The sequence below is a fragment of the Schistocerca piceifrons genome, chromosome 1, assembly GCF_021461385.2.
Source record: "Schistocerca piceifrons isolate TAMUIC-IGC-003096 chromosome 1, iqSchPice1.1, whole genome shotgun sequence".
Lineage (NCBI taxonomy): Eukaryota > Metazoa > Arthropoda > Insecta > Orthoptera > Acrididae > Schistocerca > Schistocerca piceifrons.
The window spans coordinates 856,451,316-856,470,421 of record NC_060138.1 but is presented as its reverse complement, the minus strand read 5'-3'; the positions used below and the strand labels follow the sequence as shown (position 1 = coordinate 856,470,421).

Sequence of the window (19,106 nt, the reverse complement as noted above, 5' to 3'; positions counted from 1 at the left end):
CCACCTATCTGCTCTCTCCTCTGCATTTAACAGTGGAATTTCCGTTGCACTCTTAATGTTACCACCGTTGCTCTTAATGTCACCAAATGTTGTTTTGACTTTCCTGTATGCTGAGTCTGTCCTTCCGACAATCATATCTTTTTCGGTGTCTTCACATTTTTCCTGCTGCCATTTCGTCTTAGCTTCCCTGCACTTCCTATTTCTTTCATTCTTCAGCGACTTGTATTTCTGTATTCCTGATTTTCCCAGAACATGTTTATACTTCCTCCTTTCATCAATCAACTTAAGTATTTCTTCTGTTACCCATGGTTTCTTCGCAGCTACCTTCTTTGTACCTATGTTTTCCTTCCCAACTTCTGTGATGGGCCTTTTTAGAGATGTCCATTCCTCTTCAACTGTACTGCCTACTGCACTATTCCTTATTGCTGTATCTATAGCGTTAGAGAACTTCAAACGTATCTCGTCATTCCTTAGTACTTCGGTATCCCACTTCTTTGCGTATTGATTCTTCCTGACTAATGTCTTGAACTTCAGCCTACTCTTCATCACTACTATATTGTGATCTGAGTCTATATCTGCTCCTGGGTACGCCTTACAATCCAGTATCTGATTTCGGAATCTCTGTCTGACCATGATGTAATCTAATTGAAATCTTCCCGTATCTCCCGGCCTGATGTACACAAGTACAATTCAATGTTTCCAGCTGCTGAATTGTGACACCATTTTTTTTTTAGAATGGAACTAAATGATGGAACTTGACCGAATAGTAGCAGCATAACAGAGCAGTAAAGCAGTGCACAGCCACGAGGAGAGAAAATGGTCCTACATTGTAGAGTGGGTATTCCGTTTTGACTGTATAATGAGAATGTATGTTATTTTTCATTTATTCTTGATGGAGTTCCGACACTGAACCGTAAGTATGTCGTGTTAATGTATGTAAGTGGGTGCGTTTTAAGATTTAACACACATCTTCATGTTACGCTTCATGTTTGTAGCTTAATGTTTTGTTGGACAAGGCAGACAAAAAATAATATTGAAGCCCCACAAACGTCTCTCCTACTGTAATAGATTTAAGCAGGCACGTAAGTCAGTTACAGTTTGTGTGTATATCTGTGCACTTGAGGTCATTAATGTATTTTCTGCAGTTGTAACTAACAGATAAGTTATCCTGAACCAATTCAGAGAGTCACAATGAACACCACAGTCTAAAAAGTGGATATGGTTTTAGTTATAGAGAAGTGGTGCGGTTGTATGCTGGAAGGTTTCCCTATTGTGTCAAGCCGTTTGGCATGTCTATGTAAACATTATTTAAAAAATCAGTAAGTTTTAAGTGCCAAGAACATGTTACGCCAACAGCATTTCATGAAAGAAATGCAACTAAATTTTAGCAATGGGAAGGCAGACACACATTAGGATGTAGCTTGAATGTGCGTGTCGATTCATACAAAGAAGTGTTCTGTGAATACTTTATTCTAACACATGTCATCCTTTCCACATTTAGCTCCATCAACACTTTCATGGCAGATACTTTCAAAATCAGTTATAGTTCTCTGAACAGTAATTATGTATAGTTGATGTTCCCGATACATACTGAGTCTTGCCTTTTACCTATGATAATGATGTAGGCTGAATCAATGAATTGAAATTTGTACTAGGGCGGGAATTCAAACGTGGGTCTCCTGGTTACTAGACAGATGCCCTATCCGTTTCAATGGACAGCGGACCTGCTTAGTAAGTAGGAGACCGTGGTTCGAATCCAAGTGCTGGTACAAATTTTAATTCAATTGCTTCAGCCTGTATCATTATCGTAGATAAAATAATCTGAATAGTGTCTACGAAAATTTCAAAGTGATTCAGCGTTTCAGTACACTAATTTGTCTATGGATGAAAAATCTTTCAGAAATGGTGGGAAAATCTATCTTCTCAATTGTCATTACGAGTCACTTGAAAACCTACGCTCGCTGAAAAAAGTGCACAAACAACGTCCCTGAGCTGTCAACGTGTGGTGCAGATTTTTCAAGAACCGTATCACTGGCCCCTGTTTTACTGTTGTGGCCCTGAATATCTACAGGTATCTACAGTGCCTAGCAAATATGCTGTCGCAGTTGGAGGACATTCGTTTGGACATATGGCGGAAGTGTCGCCCATTACGCACTGATAATTACAGACTAGGGCAGCATTTGGAGTTCGCTGGGTCGGTCGTTCGGGAAACACAAACTGGCCTGCACGCCTATCAGACTTAACATATCTCGAACGTTAAACAGTGAGGTCTACAAGGAAACTCTGACGACCGCCGGACATGCAACGCCACAGACAAATGTCTGTGTTGTGACGAGTACTAGTGCAGTTCGACGTGCTGTGTTACCTGTCTGGAATCGATTTATAACATGAATCATTGCTCAAAGTCAACGTTCTTAGCACGACAGTTGTAACAATAAACACAAGAACTGTACCTGAGTCCCGTGTATGTTTATATTTAGTGCACTAGAGACGAAGTTTATTGGACCTCATGTCGTGACGGCAGGACAATGGTTCAAATGGCTCTGAGCACTATGGGACTTAACATCTGAGGTCATCAGTCCCCTAGACCTTAGAACTACTTAAACCTAACTAACCTAAGGACAGCACACACATCCATGCCCGAGGCAGGATTCGAACCTGCGACCGCTCGGTCACAGCGGCCGGCGGCAGGACAATGGCTTGTGGCGCTGTTGTCGTGTTAGTGTTGCTATAAGTTCCATGCGTCTTATGTCGTTAAAGTATCCTTCTAAGGCTCTTTCCAATGCTACAAAAAAGACCATAGTTGTATTAAAAGGTTTGCCATACTCGTCAGCTACAAACGTTAATAATTACTTAAATAAAAATGAGCTAATACGCTCCGTTTTTAAAACTGAATAAAAAGTACAAAATAATTTCTCCTAGTCCAATACGGACTGCTGACCTCATATGGATGGTTCTGAAAATTTTTGATTGTGAATTCTTATCATCTACGGAAACAGTCTTGTAGGTAAAAGGAAAAAAATGGGTGCGCATGCAAGTGATAATAGTAATCAGGTGAAATATTCATGCATCAATTATCTACTGCATGTGTCCCACGTTCTTCGTTATAAATCTTAGAAGTATCTTCACAGCTATTAAAAATCCTCAATCATAAATTTTTAGAACTACCTGCATAAGGTTAGCAATCTATAGTGGGTTAGGAGAAATTATTTCTAGCCGCGCGCGCGCGCGTGTGTGTGTGTGTGTGTGTGTGTGTGTGTGTGTGTGTGTGTGTGTGAAAAAATTGCTGAATCAATGTCAAACATTTTTGATGACATTACAACAGAGACACGTGGTAAATCTCAGGTTTATTTCACGTTTTCTTCACGTGAGGGAAGCAACATATTGCTCCCCCCCCCCCTCCCCCCAACACACACACATATATATAAATAAATATATATATATATATATATATATATATATATATATATATATATATATATATATAAGATTAGCTTTAACGTATAACAGCCGCCTTGTTTCTACATCTATGTCCATACTCTGCAAGCCGGCGTGTAATGGAGGGAACTTTGAGCATTATATATTTGAGTAATATATATAACGTCGCGAAAAGACTGTGAAGGTAAAAATTAGGGAATCTGAGCCCACGCAGACTTACCAAAAATCCTCCTTCCCACGAATCATTGAGGAGGAGGAGGAGGAGGAGGAGGAGAAGAAAGTGATACGCGAAGTACCCTCTGCCACACACAAGATACGAAATTAGTTAGTCTTGTATTGTCATCCAGTTCTGAACTGTTTTTAAAATTTCAGATCTCTAGCTCATCAGGAAGTTAATTTAAAATAAATTGCAAAATTTGTACCGAACAGACCGACAGCCAAAAAAGTAACCTAATAAAAATGGGGTAAAATATTTTTTCGTTGGTGAGAAATTGTTACATTGTCTGCTGTAATTCAGCGGTAACCGCTCGTAGATACAGTTACTCATACTGGATATATTCGTTTATTTGGTACCCTGCGTTAGCTGCCTCACTTTGTGTAGTCGCAACTAGTCACGTAATGATATATTTTACGTTACATTTGCTATGTACGTTCCATAATTTTACTGCACTCCCTTACCAACTTAAGATAAACGCGGTAAGAACCAGATGAGCTAGAAAAATGTCGAAGCGGTGCGGTAGATTCATATATATTTTACAAAGTATGTAATTAGTTGTGACACAATGACCTTACATTAATAAATAAATAAACCGAAATTCGCCACTTATCTAGAAACTTTTTTCATGTGGCTAACAAATAGCTGTGAAATGTTTCATTCTGAATGCTTAGAAAGGGAGATATTAGCTTTAACGTATAACAACAGCCTTGTTTCTACATCTACGTCCATACTCTGCAAGCCGGCATGTAATGGAGGGAACTTGGAGTACCTTTGTCACTAACCCCTCCGCCTCTCCTCTTCCAGTCGACAAAGGTTCACGGAAAAAACGGCTGCTGGTGAGCCATGTGTGGACACTCTGATTTTACCCTGATGTTCTCTTCGCGATACATACGCAGCATGAAGCAATATATCGGTTGACTCTTCTATGAACATAAGCTCTCGCAAGTTTAAGAGTAAAGAAACGTGCTGATCTTCTTTGGATCTTCTGGATTTATCAATCCTATTCGGTGCGGATCCCAGTCGGTGGAGCACTGTTGAAGTATTGGTCATGCGAGGGTTCTGTAAGCCACCGCCTTTGTTGATAGACTACGTTTCCTGAGGATTCTTCCAATGAATCCGGCTGACGTCTGCGTCACCTGTGATTGGTTATGTGGTCGTTCTATTTTAGATGGCTCTGTAAGCATGCTCCTAGATATTTCATGGTTGTGACTGCTTCCAGTAATTGTTAGGCAATTGTGTAATCACACTCCTACTTGGTGGTCATAATTAAAGTGCAATTACTCACGGAGGTTCAAAATGGCTCTGAGCACCATGGGACTTAACATCTGAGGTCATCAGTCGCCTAGAACTTAGAACTACTTAAATCTAACTAACCTAAGGACATCACACACATCCATGCCCGAGGCAGGATTCAAACCTGCGGCCGTAGCGGTCGCTCGGATCCAAACTGAAGCGCCTAGAACCGCTCGGTCACACCGGCCGGCCTCACGGAGGTCCAGTGTGGGCTGTAGTTATCGCATGGTAACGAAACTTCTTAGGTATCCTAATGTTTAATTCGTAAGTTATTTGCGCTGGGAAGAATTAGTTACAGCTTTGCCCTCCAGGAGCAAATTTGGCGCTGTACATCTCGCCGACGTCTCCAGTGCTCATACTGAACAAACTGTCAAGGAGCAGTTAATAATGAGATCAAAATTATCCCTTTCTCACTTGTTTGACCTTTACTGCCTACCTGCCTACGGTCATTAAATATGGAAACGTTTATGTGTCTTACTTGCATTTACAGCGCCAGATTTGCACCTGTTGGCCAAAAATGGGACTAATTTTTTCCAAAGCAAATTGGTTCCGCATTAGAATACATACCAAGCTTCGCTGCCTTACGATAATTACAGCCCAGAATGGGCCTCTGTGAGTAACTGCAGTTCAGTTATAACCATCCAGTACAGTAATGGGTCTTTTTGTCTATGTATTCGCAATGGTTTACAGGATCAACTACATTCCTTGCACCAAGCGTCGATCCTCTGCACCTCTTGACGATACTTACCAAAGCCTACATTACAGACGTTTCGGAAGCTAACGAGCCGTATCGCTGAGAGCAGGGCGTGTGTCCACAGTGGGTGAACGGCGAGCTGGCGATGGCGCACGAGATCGGCCACCTGCCGTTCCAGACGTCGGTGACGGGGCTGCTCAAGTTCGGCGCCAGCAACCGGCTGACCGTCGCCGTGGACAACACGCTGCTGCAGACCAGCGTGCCGCAGGGCTCCCTCCACCACGTCGACACGTGAGTACCAGGCCAGTCCGCGGCGCCGCGACGCTCCCTCTCTCAGGAAGCTCGCGACGGGCTCAGCTTGTTGAACGACCTTCGAGGCATCATGGAATGATCCTTATGGCACAGCAGTGACCGCGAAAGGCTCGCATACCTATTCCAATCGTCGTAAGCATTTTGTTTAAACTTGTCAGGGTTCAAATGGCTCTGAGCATGTAAGTAGGCTGTTTAGGTGTAAGTAGGCTGTTTAGAATTTTATGTTGGTAACACCACGTAGCGCTCTATATGAAAATCACTGACTGCTGTGTGAAGTCTGTGGCTGGTTTGCATTGTTGGAATTGGTTATTGTAGTGTTGGGCAGTTGGCTGTTAACAGCGCGTAGCGTTGCGCAGTTCGAGGTCAGCCGCCAGCAGTAGTGGATGTTGGGATAGAGTTTGCGACCGAACCGCCGAATCTTTCCATCAGTAAATGGGGTATGTTCTCAAGTGACTCCGTTGTTTTAACCCCTCCACTGATAGAATGACCCGCTTCCTACTTCCGTATGTATAAAGCCAATACGGACTTGTAGCTGTCACGCCTTTGCGCTTACTGCTACGTATTTTAACCGTAAATAGCTCAGCCCTAATGGTAAGAGTTAGTAGTGAATTCTGGCGTTATTAATCTTTGAAGACAGCACAGCTGCCACAAGCTCAGCTCACTTTTACTCCACTCCTACCCTCGCCATTACACCACATTAACTAGGTGCTACATAGACCTTGCTAAATTCACTTGCGTATACATTTCTGACCGTTACTCGCCAGTATTTACCTATTGGATTAGTACACTCCTAACCGGACTATTTCTCAAAGAGCTGTGATGATTGAACGGGTTCGATCCACGGCCTACAGTGCCCTACAGTTCACACGGTAACACTGCCTACCTGACCCACTTAACTTGGTAGTGAGCTTATGTATCCAATCACCACTGCTAGCAGCAGTAGATAATCCTATCAGCACGACGAGAGCAGCAGACTTACCGTCGAATCCTCCTGAAAATACTTATAACTACGGTCGCCAGCTCTGAAGGAGCAAAAGAATAAATCAATTTTTTGACTCGTTTCAAAGTGAAACGGCTTGAGTTGAATTTTAAACTTAATTCTGAATATTACTATTTCTGATCATTCTAGGTGATTCTACAAAGCAAATACTCTCTCAATTTCTGTGAGTTGGCTTGGTAATTACCACCAAGACAATTTAAGCAACTTAGGTTAACAAACTTCTACCCTTCAACTTATTTAATGATTTTGGGATATTACTCTTGGACAATTGCTATAGAATTAGTTAAGTGACTTTACTTGAAAGGTTATTCAGAAAAAATTTAAGTAACTATAAATAGGCGACTCATTCTGGTGTGACCATTGCTCTTTTCTACATTCTTAAACGCTAAAGTATTCTACGACCAGAAGAATTGTAAATGAAAGAGGCGATGGTGGCCTCAGTCTGATTTCACTACACTATGTTTCAGGTTACTACACTTTACAAGGGACAACATGCGTCGTAATTTTGCTCATTACTATATTCTGTCTTCTGCACTTGCACAAAAGAAAACTGGTATTCTCCTTTTACATGTATACAAAGTTCGACTTAACAATTTCAAGCAGTCTTGCCTTGGGTAGACGTGTCGGTGCTGGTGGTGATATGCATGTGGCTAACGCAGCTCTTCCTCTTCACGCCTCGTGCCCTTAATGGCGGCTGGAACTACGAGCTGTAGCACTCGTATAAGCTACTGCGCGTCCGCCATAAAATCTGGGCGCAGGAACTCTTACAATCAGCCCCAGTGGCATAGAGACGGCTTCGACAACCATTCGTCGCGTTCCACTCCACAAACGGCGACGATATTCGCCTCTTCGCTGTTGCACCATCACTTTTGCGTGAGCACAGTTACGCACGTCCGCTCACGTCAACACTCCCCAGGCCATTCCATTGTTCAGTCCCTGTGTCTCCAGCTACCTCTAGCTACGCTCGTATCACCAAGAGTGGGGGCGTTCCCCTACCACCTTTTCACCGAAATCATTTAGTATTTAAGAATATTTATATTTATTACCCTGGAGTTCATACCAGTCATAATAATTTACTACTAGCGCTTTATAACATTAAATCATACAGTAATAGCTTATAAATACCAAGAAAAAGAATACATTTGACTCCGATATCTTATTGCATTGTCTGAGACAGCGCTAATTCCCAGTTTCGCCAATAGATGGCATCAGGGTGCACTCCCTGGCAGTCTCACACCAGCGCGCCCGTTTCCGACGCGCGGGCTCCAAATTACTGTCAGCCCACCATCATTTCAGTTCCGTTACAAGTTGGCGGAGTTTTGAGAGCGGATGATCTGGACGTGTGTCCATCAGAGAGAGTAAATTTGTAAGACTGGATGTCATGAGCTGATATATATATATATTATGACTTTTGAACACTATTAAGGTAAATACATTGTTTGTTCTCTATCAAAATCTTTCAAATGGTTCAAATTGCTGTGAGGACTACGGAACTTAACTGCTGTGGTCATCAGTCCCCTAGAACTTAGAACTACTTAAAGCTAATTAACCTAAGGACATCACATACATCCATGCCCGAGGCAGGACTCGAACCTGTGACGTAGCGGTCGCGCGGTTCCGGACTGTAGCTCCTAGAACCGCTCGGCCACTCCGGCCGGCCCAAAATCTTTCATTTGCTAACTATGCCTATCAGTAGTTAGTGCCTTCAGTAGTTAGAATCTTTTATTTAGCTGGCATTATTGGCGCTCGCTGTATTGCAGTAGTTCGTAATGAAGATTTTTGTGAGGTAAGTGATTCATGAAAGGTATAGGTTATTGTTAGTCAGGGCCATTCTTTTGTAGAGATTATTGAAAGATTGCATGGCGCTAAAAATATTGTGTGTCAGTTTAAGCACAGTCATTTATAATTTTTCTAAGGGGACGCTTCAAACACTATGGGGGACTTAACTTCTGAGGCCATCAGTCCCCTAGAACTTAGAACTACTTAAACCTAACTAACCTAAGGACAACACACACACCCATGTCCGAGGCAGGATTCGAACCTGCGACCGTAGCGGTCGCGCGGTTCCAGACTGAAGCTTCTAGAACCGCTCGGCCACCCCGGCCGGCACTTGTCAGGGAACGGTAACTGCATGGAAGAGGAAAAACCACGTGATAGTAAGGTCAGAGCAGGGTAGGACACTTCAGATACAGTTAAATTTTACAGGTTACTCAGAGGCTGGAAATGGGCTATTGTGTAGCTACGGCCATAGAACGACGGCAGGAAAAGCACTGCAGAAAGGTAGTCGCCATGTGATGTGCCATACTGTTATCAAGGAAGCGGAAGGCCCCATGTTTTAAATTTTACTAATGCACAGATTGCATGAATGAACTTTAAATCCAACAAGTCCAAAAAAAATCAGTTAGTGTGAACTAAGAAAATGCCACAAATTAAATACTGAACTATTTTTCTTAAAATATTGTTTTTATTTTTTCTGTATAGTGAACGCTGGAAATTCATTCCTCTGATGTCGCTAGGAAGCTGACATTATCGAAGCAATGTCTGGCTCATCCCCTCGAAAAATCCTGACACACGGAGACAAGAGCACTGGACCATAATTCCCACAGCATAACTCAGTAGCAGCTTAGCCGGCCAAAACCGCACTAATATCCACAACAGAGCACGTTCGCTTGCCGAGCAAATTTCTGCACATTCATCGCTGGTTATTTTCTGTCTTTTTATGGTCGTGGCTCCACAAAGGGGCATTTCCATATAAGTTTTTTGAAAATTTTGCTCGATTCGATGATGTCCCCTATCCTGGCCTGACTATATTATAACGCTGTTTTCTTCTTGTAGAACAGATCCGGCCTATAGCAAGCTGTCCATTAACAGCGGCTTGCCATAGATGCAAATAAATTTAAACAATGCTCGTGAGTAGGAGAACCGTTACTTTCAAATATCACATCTGACATTCAGGGCTGAACTCTAACACATGAATAGGTACCTACGTGTAACATTAAAAATTTATATGAAGTAGACGAAAACGTGAAGTCAGTCAAAGGGATGGTGAATTAAGAGGGTGCGTCTTCTTGCAAGCACAGGGACAGAGCTTAAAATTCCATTACGATCACTTGAGTGACGCACCCTCTTAATTCACCATCCCTTTGACTGACATATATATATATAATCAACAGTTGCTTTGCCCTTTACTTTCCTCAGCTTAGTTAGTTTACAAAAGACGAATAATACTCGAGAATCTAAAATACGAGTGTTTTAAGAGAGATTCTTTTTCGTACATATCTTTGACATCCTTTGCATTTTCTCAAAAACCGAAATTTATAACTTTCTTTCAGCACTAAAAGTCAAATTGTAAGTTTGGGAAGCAGGAGAGAAGTACTGTTAGAACTGGTACCTTGAGAACGGGTCGTCCGCCGTGCCTGGATAGCTCAGCCGGTAAGAACATCGCCTAAGAAAGGTAAGGTTTTCCGTTAGTCCCGGCCCAACACACAATTGGAATTTCTTGGGAAGTTTAGACACCAATATAACTTGGCCGCTTTATTAAACGACACTTCTGAACGCTGTTTTCACCACAAGACCTCTGTGATAGGTGAACAACCATTCATCAGTTAGCTATACAACATACACGCTCTCCACACACTCATGCGTGGCGTAAAAGAATATGTTCAGTTGCAACAATAAAACCAGCCCCAAATCCTGAAACGTGCTACAAACGTAGAATAACACAACTCACTCTTTTCCGAAATAAAATACTTTTCGTTCATAGACAGAACTTACTTCCTTCTTTACGCCCCTCGAAAACAACGGTACGTATTACTACATTCACCACAGCCGAAACGGAATTGATTGAACAGTCATTTGCCCTGACCAACCTCTAATACTATGCTATAGTTAAACATGCCACCGTCATTGAATTATTGCTCTACTGGTTTCTTTGCCTGAATCCTTTTGTAGCTTCCTACGATTTTTCATGGTTGCTATTCTTTCTGCTATATTTACTGTAATTATTCTTACTATCATTCGGCTCCCACGCCAATTCAGTAACTCTCCATTCGATGGTCTAGGTACAGAACACAGATGGTGGAAGTAGTTTTCACCACCAGTATTCGGTGACACGGGGAGGAGAGGCAGATAAGCTAAATCATCCTGACAGCGACACCCTACAATACGGTTAAATCTGAAACATCTCCGCAGTTCATCAGTGTACCATGTTTCACTGCTGAAGTACATCAATCGGTCGGATTCAAACATAAAGTTGGGCTGTCGATTGACGCTGTTCAGTGACTGTGTACCAGCACCGCTTTCATGCTCTCCATTCCTATATTTTCTGTAATCATCCGTGGCAACGCAAACACACAACTATATTCCACCAGCACTCACTATACGCACACTTTCTCGACATATTACGCTCCAGAGAGACGTCAGTGGTTTTACCTAGATATTCTAGTGTATCTATCAAAATAGATCGCAGCGTTCAGATTTTATCTAACACAAAAAGCAGAGGATACAAAGACGAATAACATGTAGTGAATAAGGTAATGAAACGTCACCGAAAACAATGTGAGGATCACAATCAACGTCAAGAATGGAAGTACTCTTGGGAGAAGAGAGAGGGAAGATGTTTTTTATAATATTTCAGATAACTCTGTAACAAGGGTTGTGCTGCCGGCCGCTGTGGACGAGCGGTTCTAGGCGCTTCAGTCTGGAACCTCGCTACCGCTACGGTTGCAGGTTCGAATCCTGCCTCGGGCATGGATGTGTGTGATGTCCTTAGGTTAGTTAGGGTTAAGTAGTTCTAAGTTCTAGGGGACTGATGACCTCAGATGATAAGCCCCATAGTGCTCAGAGCCATTTGAACCATTTTTTGAGAGGTTGTGCTAGAGCGGCGGAAATAGACTAGCGACAAGCAGATGTGGGTTCAAGCATGAAAGCACAACCTAAGCGTGTAACAACATTTCAAATGAGTAACGATACACATTGTTTAAATTAGGTAAATCACTGATTATGAGCTCGCTACGTTACTGACCAGCTCCTGAGATAAACTAAAAATAAAGAAATCCCAATGATTGGAAAAATCTAGATAGGCTCCAAGCTCTACTCGATTCCTAGGAAAGTCTCTGTTATAATGTTCTGCCGATTGCAACATGAAGTGTACAGACATCTGGTGGATAATAAGCAGCATTGCGTAACGATGCTCATACAGTGTAGTATTTAATGCTGGCTAGGAAGAAAATATTCAATACAATCCATCGAGAATCGTTGTCACAAATGTCAGATGTTTTCCCAAAACATTTTATCAATTTCAGCAGTCTGCATCTCAACCGAAGATATTCCATAGCGCCTCAGTGCAGTAGCACCTGTTACGCTAACAGATCCTACAATGACGCTTTCTGGCACCCCATTCCATTTTCATTCGGTATGGCCTTCTTCGTATGTAATTGCACATCATATGGGAGAGAAATCTAAGCACATCGAGATTTTGCGGAGGACTTTATTCTACTTAGTGAGTGGAAGTGATTCTTGAAAGTAATAAATGACAACTCGAATATCAAAGAAAGTTTGGCTTTAGTGTTAACTTGAAAATACGTGTCTCATGTTAATTGTACATACCCTCGATAATACCATGCCAGGTCACAAATGGAAGTCGAACAAGATGCCGTCTGTGATATTTCAATCCAAGCACCTACTTCCGTTTCATTCAATAACAAACGAGCTCTTAAGCACTATTGCCATTACCACAACGATGAAGAGTTGTGAAACTGCAGACATTTGGCTTTCTAGCAATACTGTCTCAGGATGATCATTGACTTTTCATACCAATACCATGTAACAAACTGAGGTACGTTGTAAATATACTTCCAAATAATTCTATGAAAAAGTGATTGCTCTACGCACAGAGATGCCTCATGACATCCTGCTCATACATGATCATAAGTACAAGGTGTTGTGTGGTGGACATCAGTTAAAAAGGTACAGAGCAAAACACCTGATGCCAAAATCTTGGAGATGACCTCAAAGACGATCCTCAGATGGCAATATCTCCAGTGCTGAAGATGATACGAAAAGATACGTCGATTTACAGCCCAGTTTGTTGTTGAGACAAGTGGTGCTGGTTATGGTAGCGATAACAGATATACGTGGAAATCATTTACTGCCCACTCTGCTCTTCCTAGGACCGAATGGTGCATGTCGGCAATGCCCCGCACAAAATACAGATCTGTTGTCTTGCGCGGCTACGTGAGGGGCAGGTACGACTGCGAAAGAGTCGACATTGGGGAGGTGGTGGCAATGAGCAGGTGTAACAATACAGATAATAGAAATTGAAATCGAACGTTATGTTAGACGCCACGGTACAGCCTCCACAAGTGCGTTTCATGTGCCATCTCCATTATAATTAAGACATCGAGATCCTATCACGTAGTCACCTGAGGAGCACACTCTAATCAGCCAGAATATCAAGACGACCTATCAACAGCCGGTATGTCCACCTTTGGCACAGATAACGGTAACACGTCGTGGGATGGAAGTAGTGAGGCGCTGGTGGGTCGTTGGAGGAAGTTGGCACCACGTCTGCACTCGCAAATCACATAATTCCCGTAAATTTCGGGAAGGGTGGCCATGAGCTCTGACGCCACGTTCATTCACATCCCAGATGCGTTCAATCGCGTTCAGATCTGACGAGCTGTTGGGGCCAGCACATCGATAGGTACCCGCCACTGTGTGCCTCGAACCTCTCCATCACACTCCTGGCCTTGTGACATGGCGCATTACCTTGCTGGAAAATGCCACTTCGTCGGGAAACATGAGCGTCATGAAGAAGAGTACGTGATCGGCAACCAATGTACGATACTCCTTGGCCGTCATGGTGCCTTGCACTAGCTCCACTAGACCGGTGGATGCCCACGTGAACGTTCTCCAGAGCATAATGAAGCCGCCATCAGCTTGCTTCCGCCCAGCAGTACAGGTGTCAAGGAGCTGTTCCCGGGGAAGACGACGGATTTTTGCACTCCCATAGGCATGAGGAGGAAGGTATCGGGATCCACCAAATGCAAAGCTCTGCCGCTGCACCGACGTCCAGTGCCGATGGTCACGTGCCCATTTCAGTCGTAGTTGCCGATATTGTGGTGTTAACATTGGCACATGCATGGGTCCTCGGCTGCGGAGGCCCGTCTTTAGGAGTATTCGGTGCGCTGTGTGTTCAGTCACACTTGTACCCTGCCCTGCATTAAAGTCTGATGTTAGTTCCGCCACAGTTCGCCGCCTGTCCTATTCTACCAGTTTGACCAGCCTATGACGTCTGACACCTATGAGGGGTGGCCGCCTAACCCGACGAGTTCTGGACGTGGTTTCACCTTGGCTTCACCACATGTTGAAGGCACTGGCCACAGCACCATCGAACAACAGAGAAGTCGTGCATTTTCCGAAATACTCGTGCCGAGCCTCCGGGCCATCACAATCTGCCCTCGGTCAGCCTCGGATAGACCGAGTGCCTTCCCCATTCTACACAAGGACAACACGCTCACTGATGCTACGTGCACCGTGTGAGTGTCTGACTGGCAGTCATTCCTCACCAGGTGACGCTGCTGTCGCCTGGATGGGTTTATATCGACAGTAGGTCGGTGGTCATAATGTTCTCGCTGATCAGAGCACACATGTGCGTGCGAATAGCTTAAAATTGTCAAAGAATTTTGTAAGAACCTGTAATTTAATTTCAGATTCTTTTAAGGATATGCAGCATAGCGTTGTCCATTCTTACATGTTAGTTTCATAAATCTTACGTCTGACACTCAGTGAGTTTTCACGTGCTCTTCCTTTGCGTGTTGCAGCGCAAACGGCACGCGGGAGTATCAGTCGTACTCGTTCGACTTCTTCAACTACGCGGGCATCCATCGGCCCGTCCTGCTCTACACGACGCCCTCCGTCTTCATAGACGATCTCAACGTCGCCACTGACTACTCGCTCGACGGGACCGGTAAGTGCGCAACGTACACCAGCAGCTGTGTTGAAATATGCACAGGAAACTCAACTGTAAATGCATTCTCGACTACAGACCATTTTACGTTGTCGTTAATGGTACTGAAGCACATATAATTTAGAAAATCAAACTTTGCTAACTAATGACGCAAATGTACAGAGAAATCGTTTGTTGATCTGTGCAAGGAGAAAGTCCAATCGGACTGGCGAAAACACTTGTTGCAATTGTCATGAATTGTTTGATTTCTGTGTTGTGCTTTATGTTAAAATATTGGAATAAACAGTATTTTTATGTTGGTTTCATCTCAAATGATGCTCACGGTAAGATTCGGATCTTCGTGGTGTCCCTAACACGACTGAAGCGAATGCTTACATGGTTCTACGTTCCCTTCGTTGTCTTATCGAAGCTAATTCACAATCTCTGTTGACATCATCATCGACGGGAACAGTAGAAAACAATGGACGTGTGTCGTTCACCTTATCCTCTCACTGCAGACAATTATGTGTTAGGCGGGTATTAATAAAATACTCTCTCCTATGTGTACAGTCCCTTATCTAAAACCTGTCCTTCATCTGTGGGACACATACCTGTTCATGCAGCTTGTCAGTGTCCGACGATATTAATCTGCCCATAAATTTGATTTAAGCTCACATTCCGTTGCAGAGCGAAAATTTCGTTCTGTAAACATCGCCCCAGGGTATGGCTAAGCTATGTCTCCGCAATATTCTTTCTTCCATGAGTGCTAGTCTTGCAAGTTTCGCAGGAGAGCTTCTGTAGAGTCTGAAAGGTAGGAGACGAGGTGCAGGCGAAAATTAAGGTGTGAGGACAAATCGTGAGTCCTGCTTGGGCAGTTCAGTGGTAGAGCACTTGCCCGCGAAAGGGAAGTTTTAATCTGACAGCATGCTTCAGTAGAAGTACATTCTGCAATATTCGATGTTATTTGCATGTACCAGAGCACCGTGTCAGGAATGAGTTTCTTCGATTTTGTGACTTCACCGATTAAAAAACGGAAGATGAAATTACTGCGTGTGAAACGAGCAGCAAAGACCCCTATATGCTTGTTTGTCACGAATATTAAGCTGCGACCGAATTCTTAACAACGCTTTCGTAAAATCGGTTGTCAAAACAAAGACCGAACCGCACAGCGAGCAAGGAACGTTATTTGATCGATTTCCCATTTCAGACAAACGCCAGCGAACACAATTGTAGCGTACTCATTTTAGATGCTCGTACTCCGGCCAAGGCGAAGGTAACTGCACCCTCTACATCTCCCGTTGAATCGTACGACTGCGCCACCATGAAATCAAAGTTGAGCGGTGCGGTGCCCATCACGGCACGATAGTAAAAATGTGTCTTGAAGTTGAGGACTGCGCTTAGTAACATGCCAAAAATGATGGACGGCGTTGTTATTCTCGCAAGGCAAAATTTAACACAATCCTGAAAGGAGAGTATAATTCCTGAAGAGGTGTCAGAAGGTTTATAGAATAAGATGCATCGTTGTCACGTTCGCTGTGTTGCCGTCAGAGCGACAGGGCCACCTTTGTTTTAACTCGTAAACCACTCTCCTCCAGTTGCTTAAATAATACCAGTTGTTTAAATAATCGAACTCCCGTGTATAAAACAGCTCCAATCGCCTGATTAAGTTGCAAATGCGTTAATGTGTTAAATATTTCGTTAAGCATGTAAGTGAGATAAAGTTTAGAAAAAGTTTGGGATCATGTATTAAGGCTTATTGGAAGTCGTTAAGTGCTGTCAATATCAAGCACTGGATGCATATAGTGCGGGTAATTTGCGCGCTCTGAGTTCAACTGGCTCAAAGCACAAACACAGTTTCTAACCATAATGCTCGCGTTACCATGTTAAACCTTGAACATAAGATTATAGCTGTTAATGAGTAGATTATGCAGAATTTTAAATTTGGTCAGTTGTTACACGAAAATTGAAAATCACATTTCTGTTGCCGTTGGAAGCAGTCACACAAGCAACGTACAACAGGGCCTGCGCCTCATTAATGGGTCTAGCAGTTAAGTAATGTAAGTTAGTGTACTTAGTCAAATACTGCGTAAAACATTTTGGAGCCCAAACCGGTTTCGCAGTATCATTTATTTTTAATAATCCATGGAATGGTTAATGGCATAAGGCTGTTTCAAAGTATGACTCGTGTCCGCACCTGTGCTAAGCTCCTGTTGGTAGAGTCCACTGATCGGAATCTCGCGCTTACGACCATACCTTAGGCCATGACTCTTTCCAAGAGCATGGGCTAATGAAATGACTTAAAATGAAACAAGTTTAAGCAATGAAGTATTTTGAGCATTTGATTGCAATTCACTCCACTGTTGAAGGCAAAGCTTAATAACAAAGCACTGTGCATAATAGGATCCAAAACAAGTAAATATAGGTTGGTGTATAAGTTCATAGCGGCTTTCCAGGAGTTTATTAAACACAACAGATACACATACCATTGTCAATCTTCATAAATAATAAATTCTCCTTTACTGTTTACAACAGTCTGCCAGCACTGGTGTAACTTGCATGTTCCGCGACTGTAGACATCACGTAGTTTTCAGCCGAAGAACTAGTCCAGCCATGTTCGGAGCGCATTTTCCTCCGGAGAGGAAATTCCTTGAAGGCTCTTCGATAGAGAGCGGAAAAGCTGAAAATCTGAGGACGTAAGACCAGATGAATCAGATGGCTGCGGTATGACTTCCCAACCCAACTCCTACTTAGTGTTTTTTGTCAGTCTAGCAGAATACGGGCGGGCGTTATCGTGCGGTTGCATCACTTCACCCAGTGTTCTTTGTCGTTGTCCTTGGACAACGTTTGCAAGACGTCTCAGTTGTCGACAAGAAATGTCAGCAGTGATGGTTACACCTTGGGGAACCGATTCGTAGTACACAATACAGTCCCTGATCCACCAGATACATAATATTATCTTTTATGGATGGGCACAGATCTTTGTGTGGGAGTTCCTGCTTTGTTTGGGTTCAATAATTCCCTTGTTTTCGTTATGTTAGCTTAAAGAAACCATTTCTAGTCACCGCTAACGATAAGGGATAGGCATGGTTAGTGTTGTTCACGAGCCAATTGATGACGAGCAAGTAGAAATGCAGATATGGCCACCCTCTGATTTTTGTGCTTTTGACCTAGAGCTTGAGGTACCCATACATATGATATTTTAACCTTCCCTATTGAATGAAAATGTCGGACAATGGTAGGATGATAACAGTTCATCACATTTGCCAGTTTTCGAATACACTATAGTGGATAAATGTGGATTAATGCGTTTAAACATTTTCAGCAAACCCCGAAGGTCTTCTTGAACGTGGATAGTCAATAATGTCAAAACTATCCTCATTAAAACGAAGAAACCATTTTCTTGCAGTGCTCTGTCTAATGTAATTAACTCCATAGAAGGCGAAAATGTTTCTGGCTGTATCCTCTGCTCTCAACCGTCTATTGAACGCAAACAGAAGAATGTCGGAAATGTTCCGATTTCTCCGCTTGGTACTCCATTTTCTAGTGTCCACAGCTCCACGCACTGCCTCCAAATGACAATATGTAAGCTCAAACAGCAACTGTAGACCCCCCCCCCCCAAAAAAGAGACAATCTATAAATAAATTAATAGCAGCTGGAATACCAACATGCAAAGCAAAACCGCTACAAACTTACGCACCAACCCAATAGGTAGACTCCGGAAAGGAGTTGTTGTTGTTGTTGTTGTTGCCCAATTCGATTCGATACCATCTCATTATTTATGTGATCTACCCATCTAATCTTCAGCATTCTTCTGTAGCTCCACATTTCGAAACCTTCTATTCTCTTCTTGTCCAAACTATTTATCGTCAATGTTTCACTTCCATACATGGCTACACTCCATACAAATACTTTCAGAAACGACTTCCTGACACTTAAATCTATACTCGATGTTAACAAATTTCTCTTCTTCAGAAAGGCTTCCCTTGCCATTGCCAGTCTACATTTTATATACCCTCTACTTCGACCACCATCATTTATTTTGCTCCCCAAATAGCAAAACTCCTTTACTACTTTAAGTGTCATTTCCTAATCTAATTCCCTCAGCATCACCCGACTTAATTCGGCTACATTCCATTATCCTCGTTTTGCTTTTGTTGATGTTCATCTTATATAATCATTCAAAAAGAGAAACAAAATCAAACA

At 42.8% G+C, this 19,106-nt stretch overlaps 1 protein-coding gene across 1 annotated transcript in view; it reads left to right on the top strand.

Moving 5' to 3' along the window:
- Nucleotides 1-19,106, top strand: part of LOC124715757 (beta-glucuronidase-like) — a 152,268-nt gene that overhangs the window by 73,099 nt on the left and 60,063 nt on the right. Inside the window, exons 4-5 of the mRNA XM_047243120.1 lie at nt 5,767-5,933; nt 14,778-14,923. Coding sequence (XP_047099076.1) covers nt 5,767-5,933; nt 14,778-14,923 — 313 coding nt within the window. The remainder of the gene's footprint in view (nt 1-5,766; nt 5,934-14,777; nt 14,924-19,106) is intronic.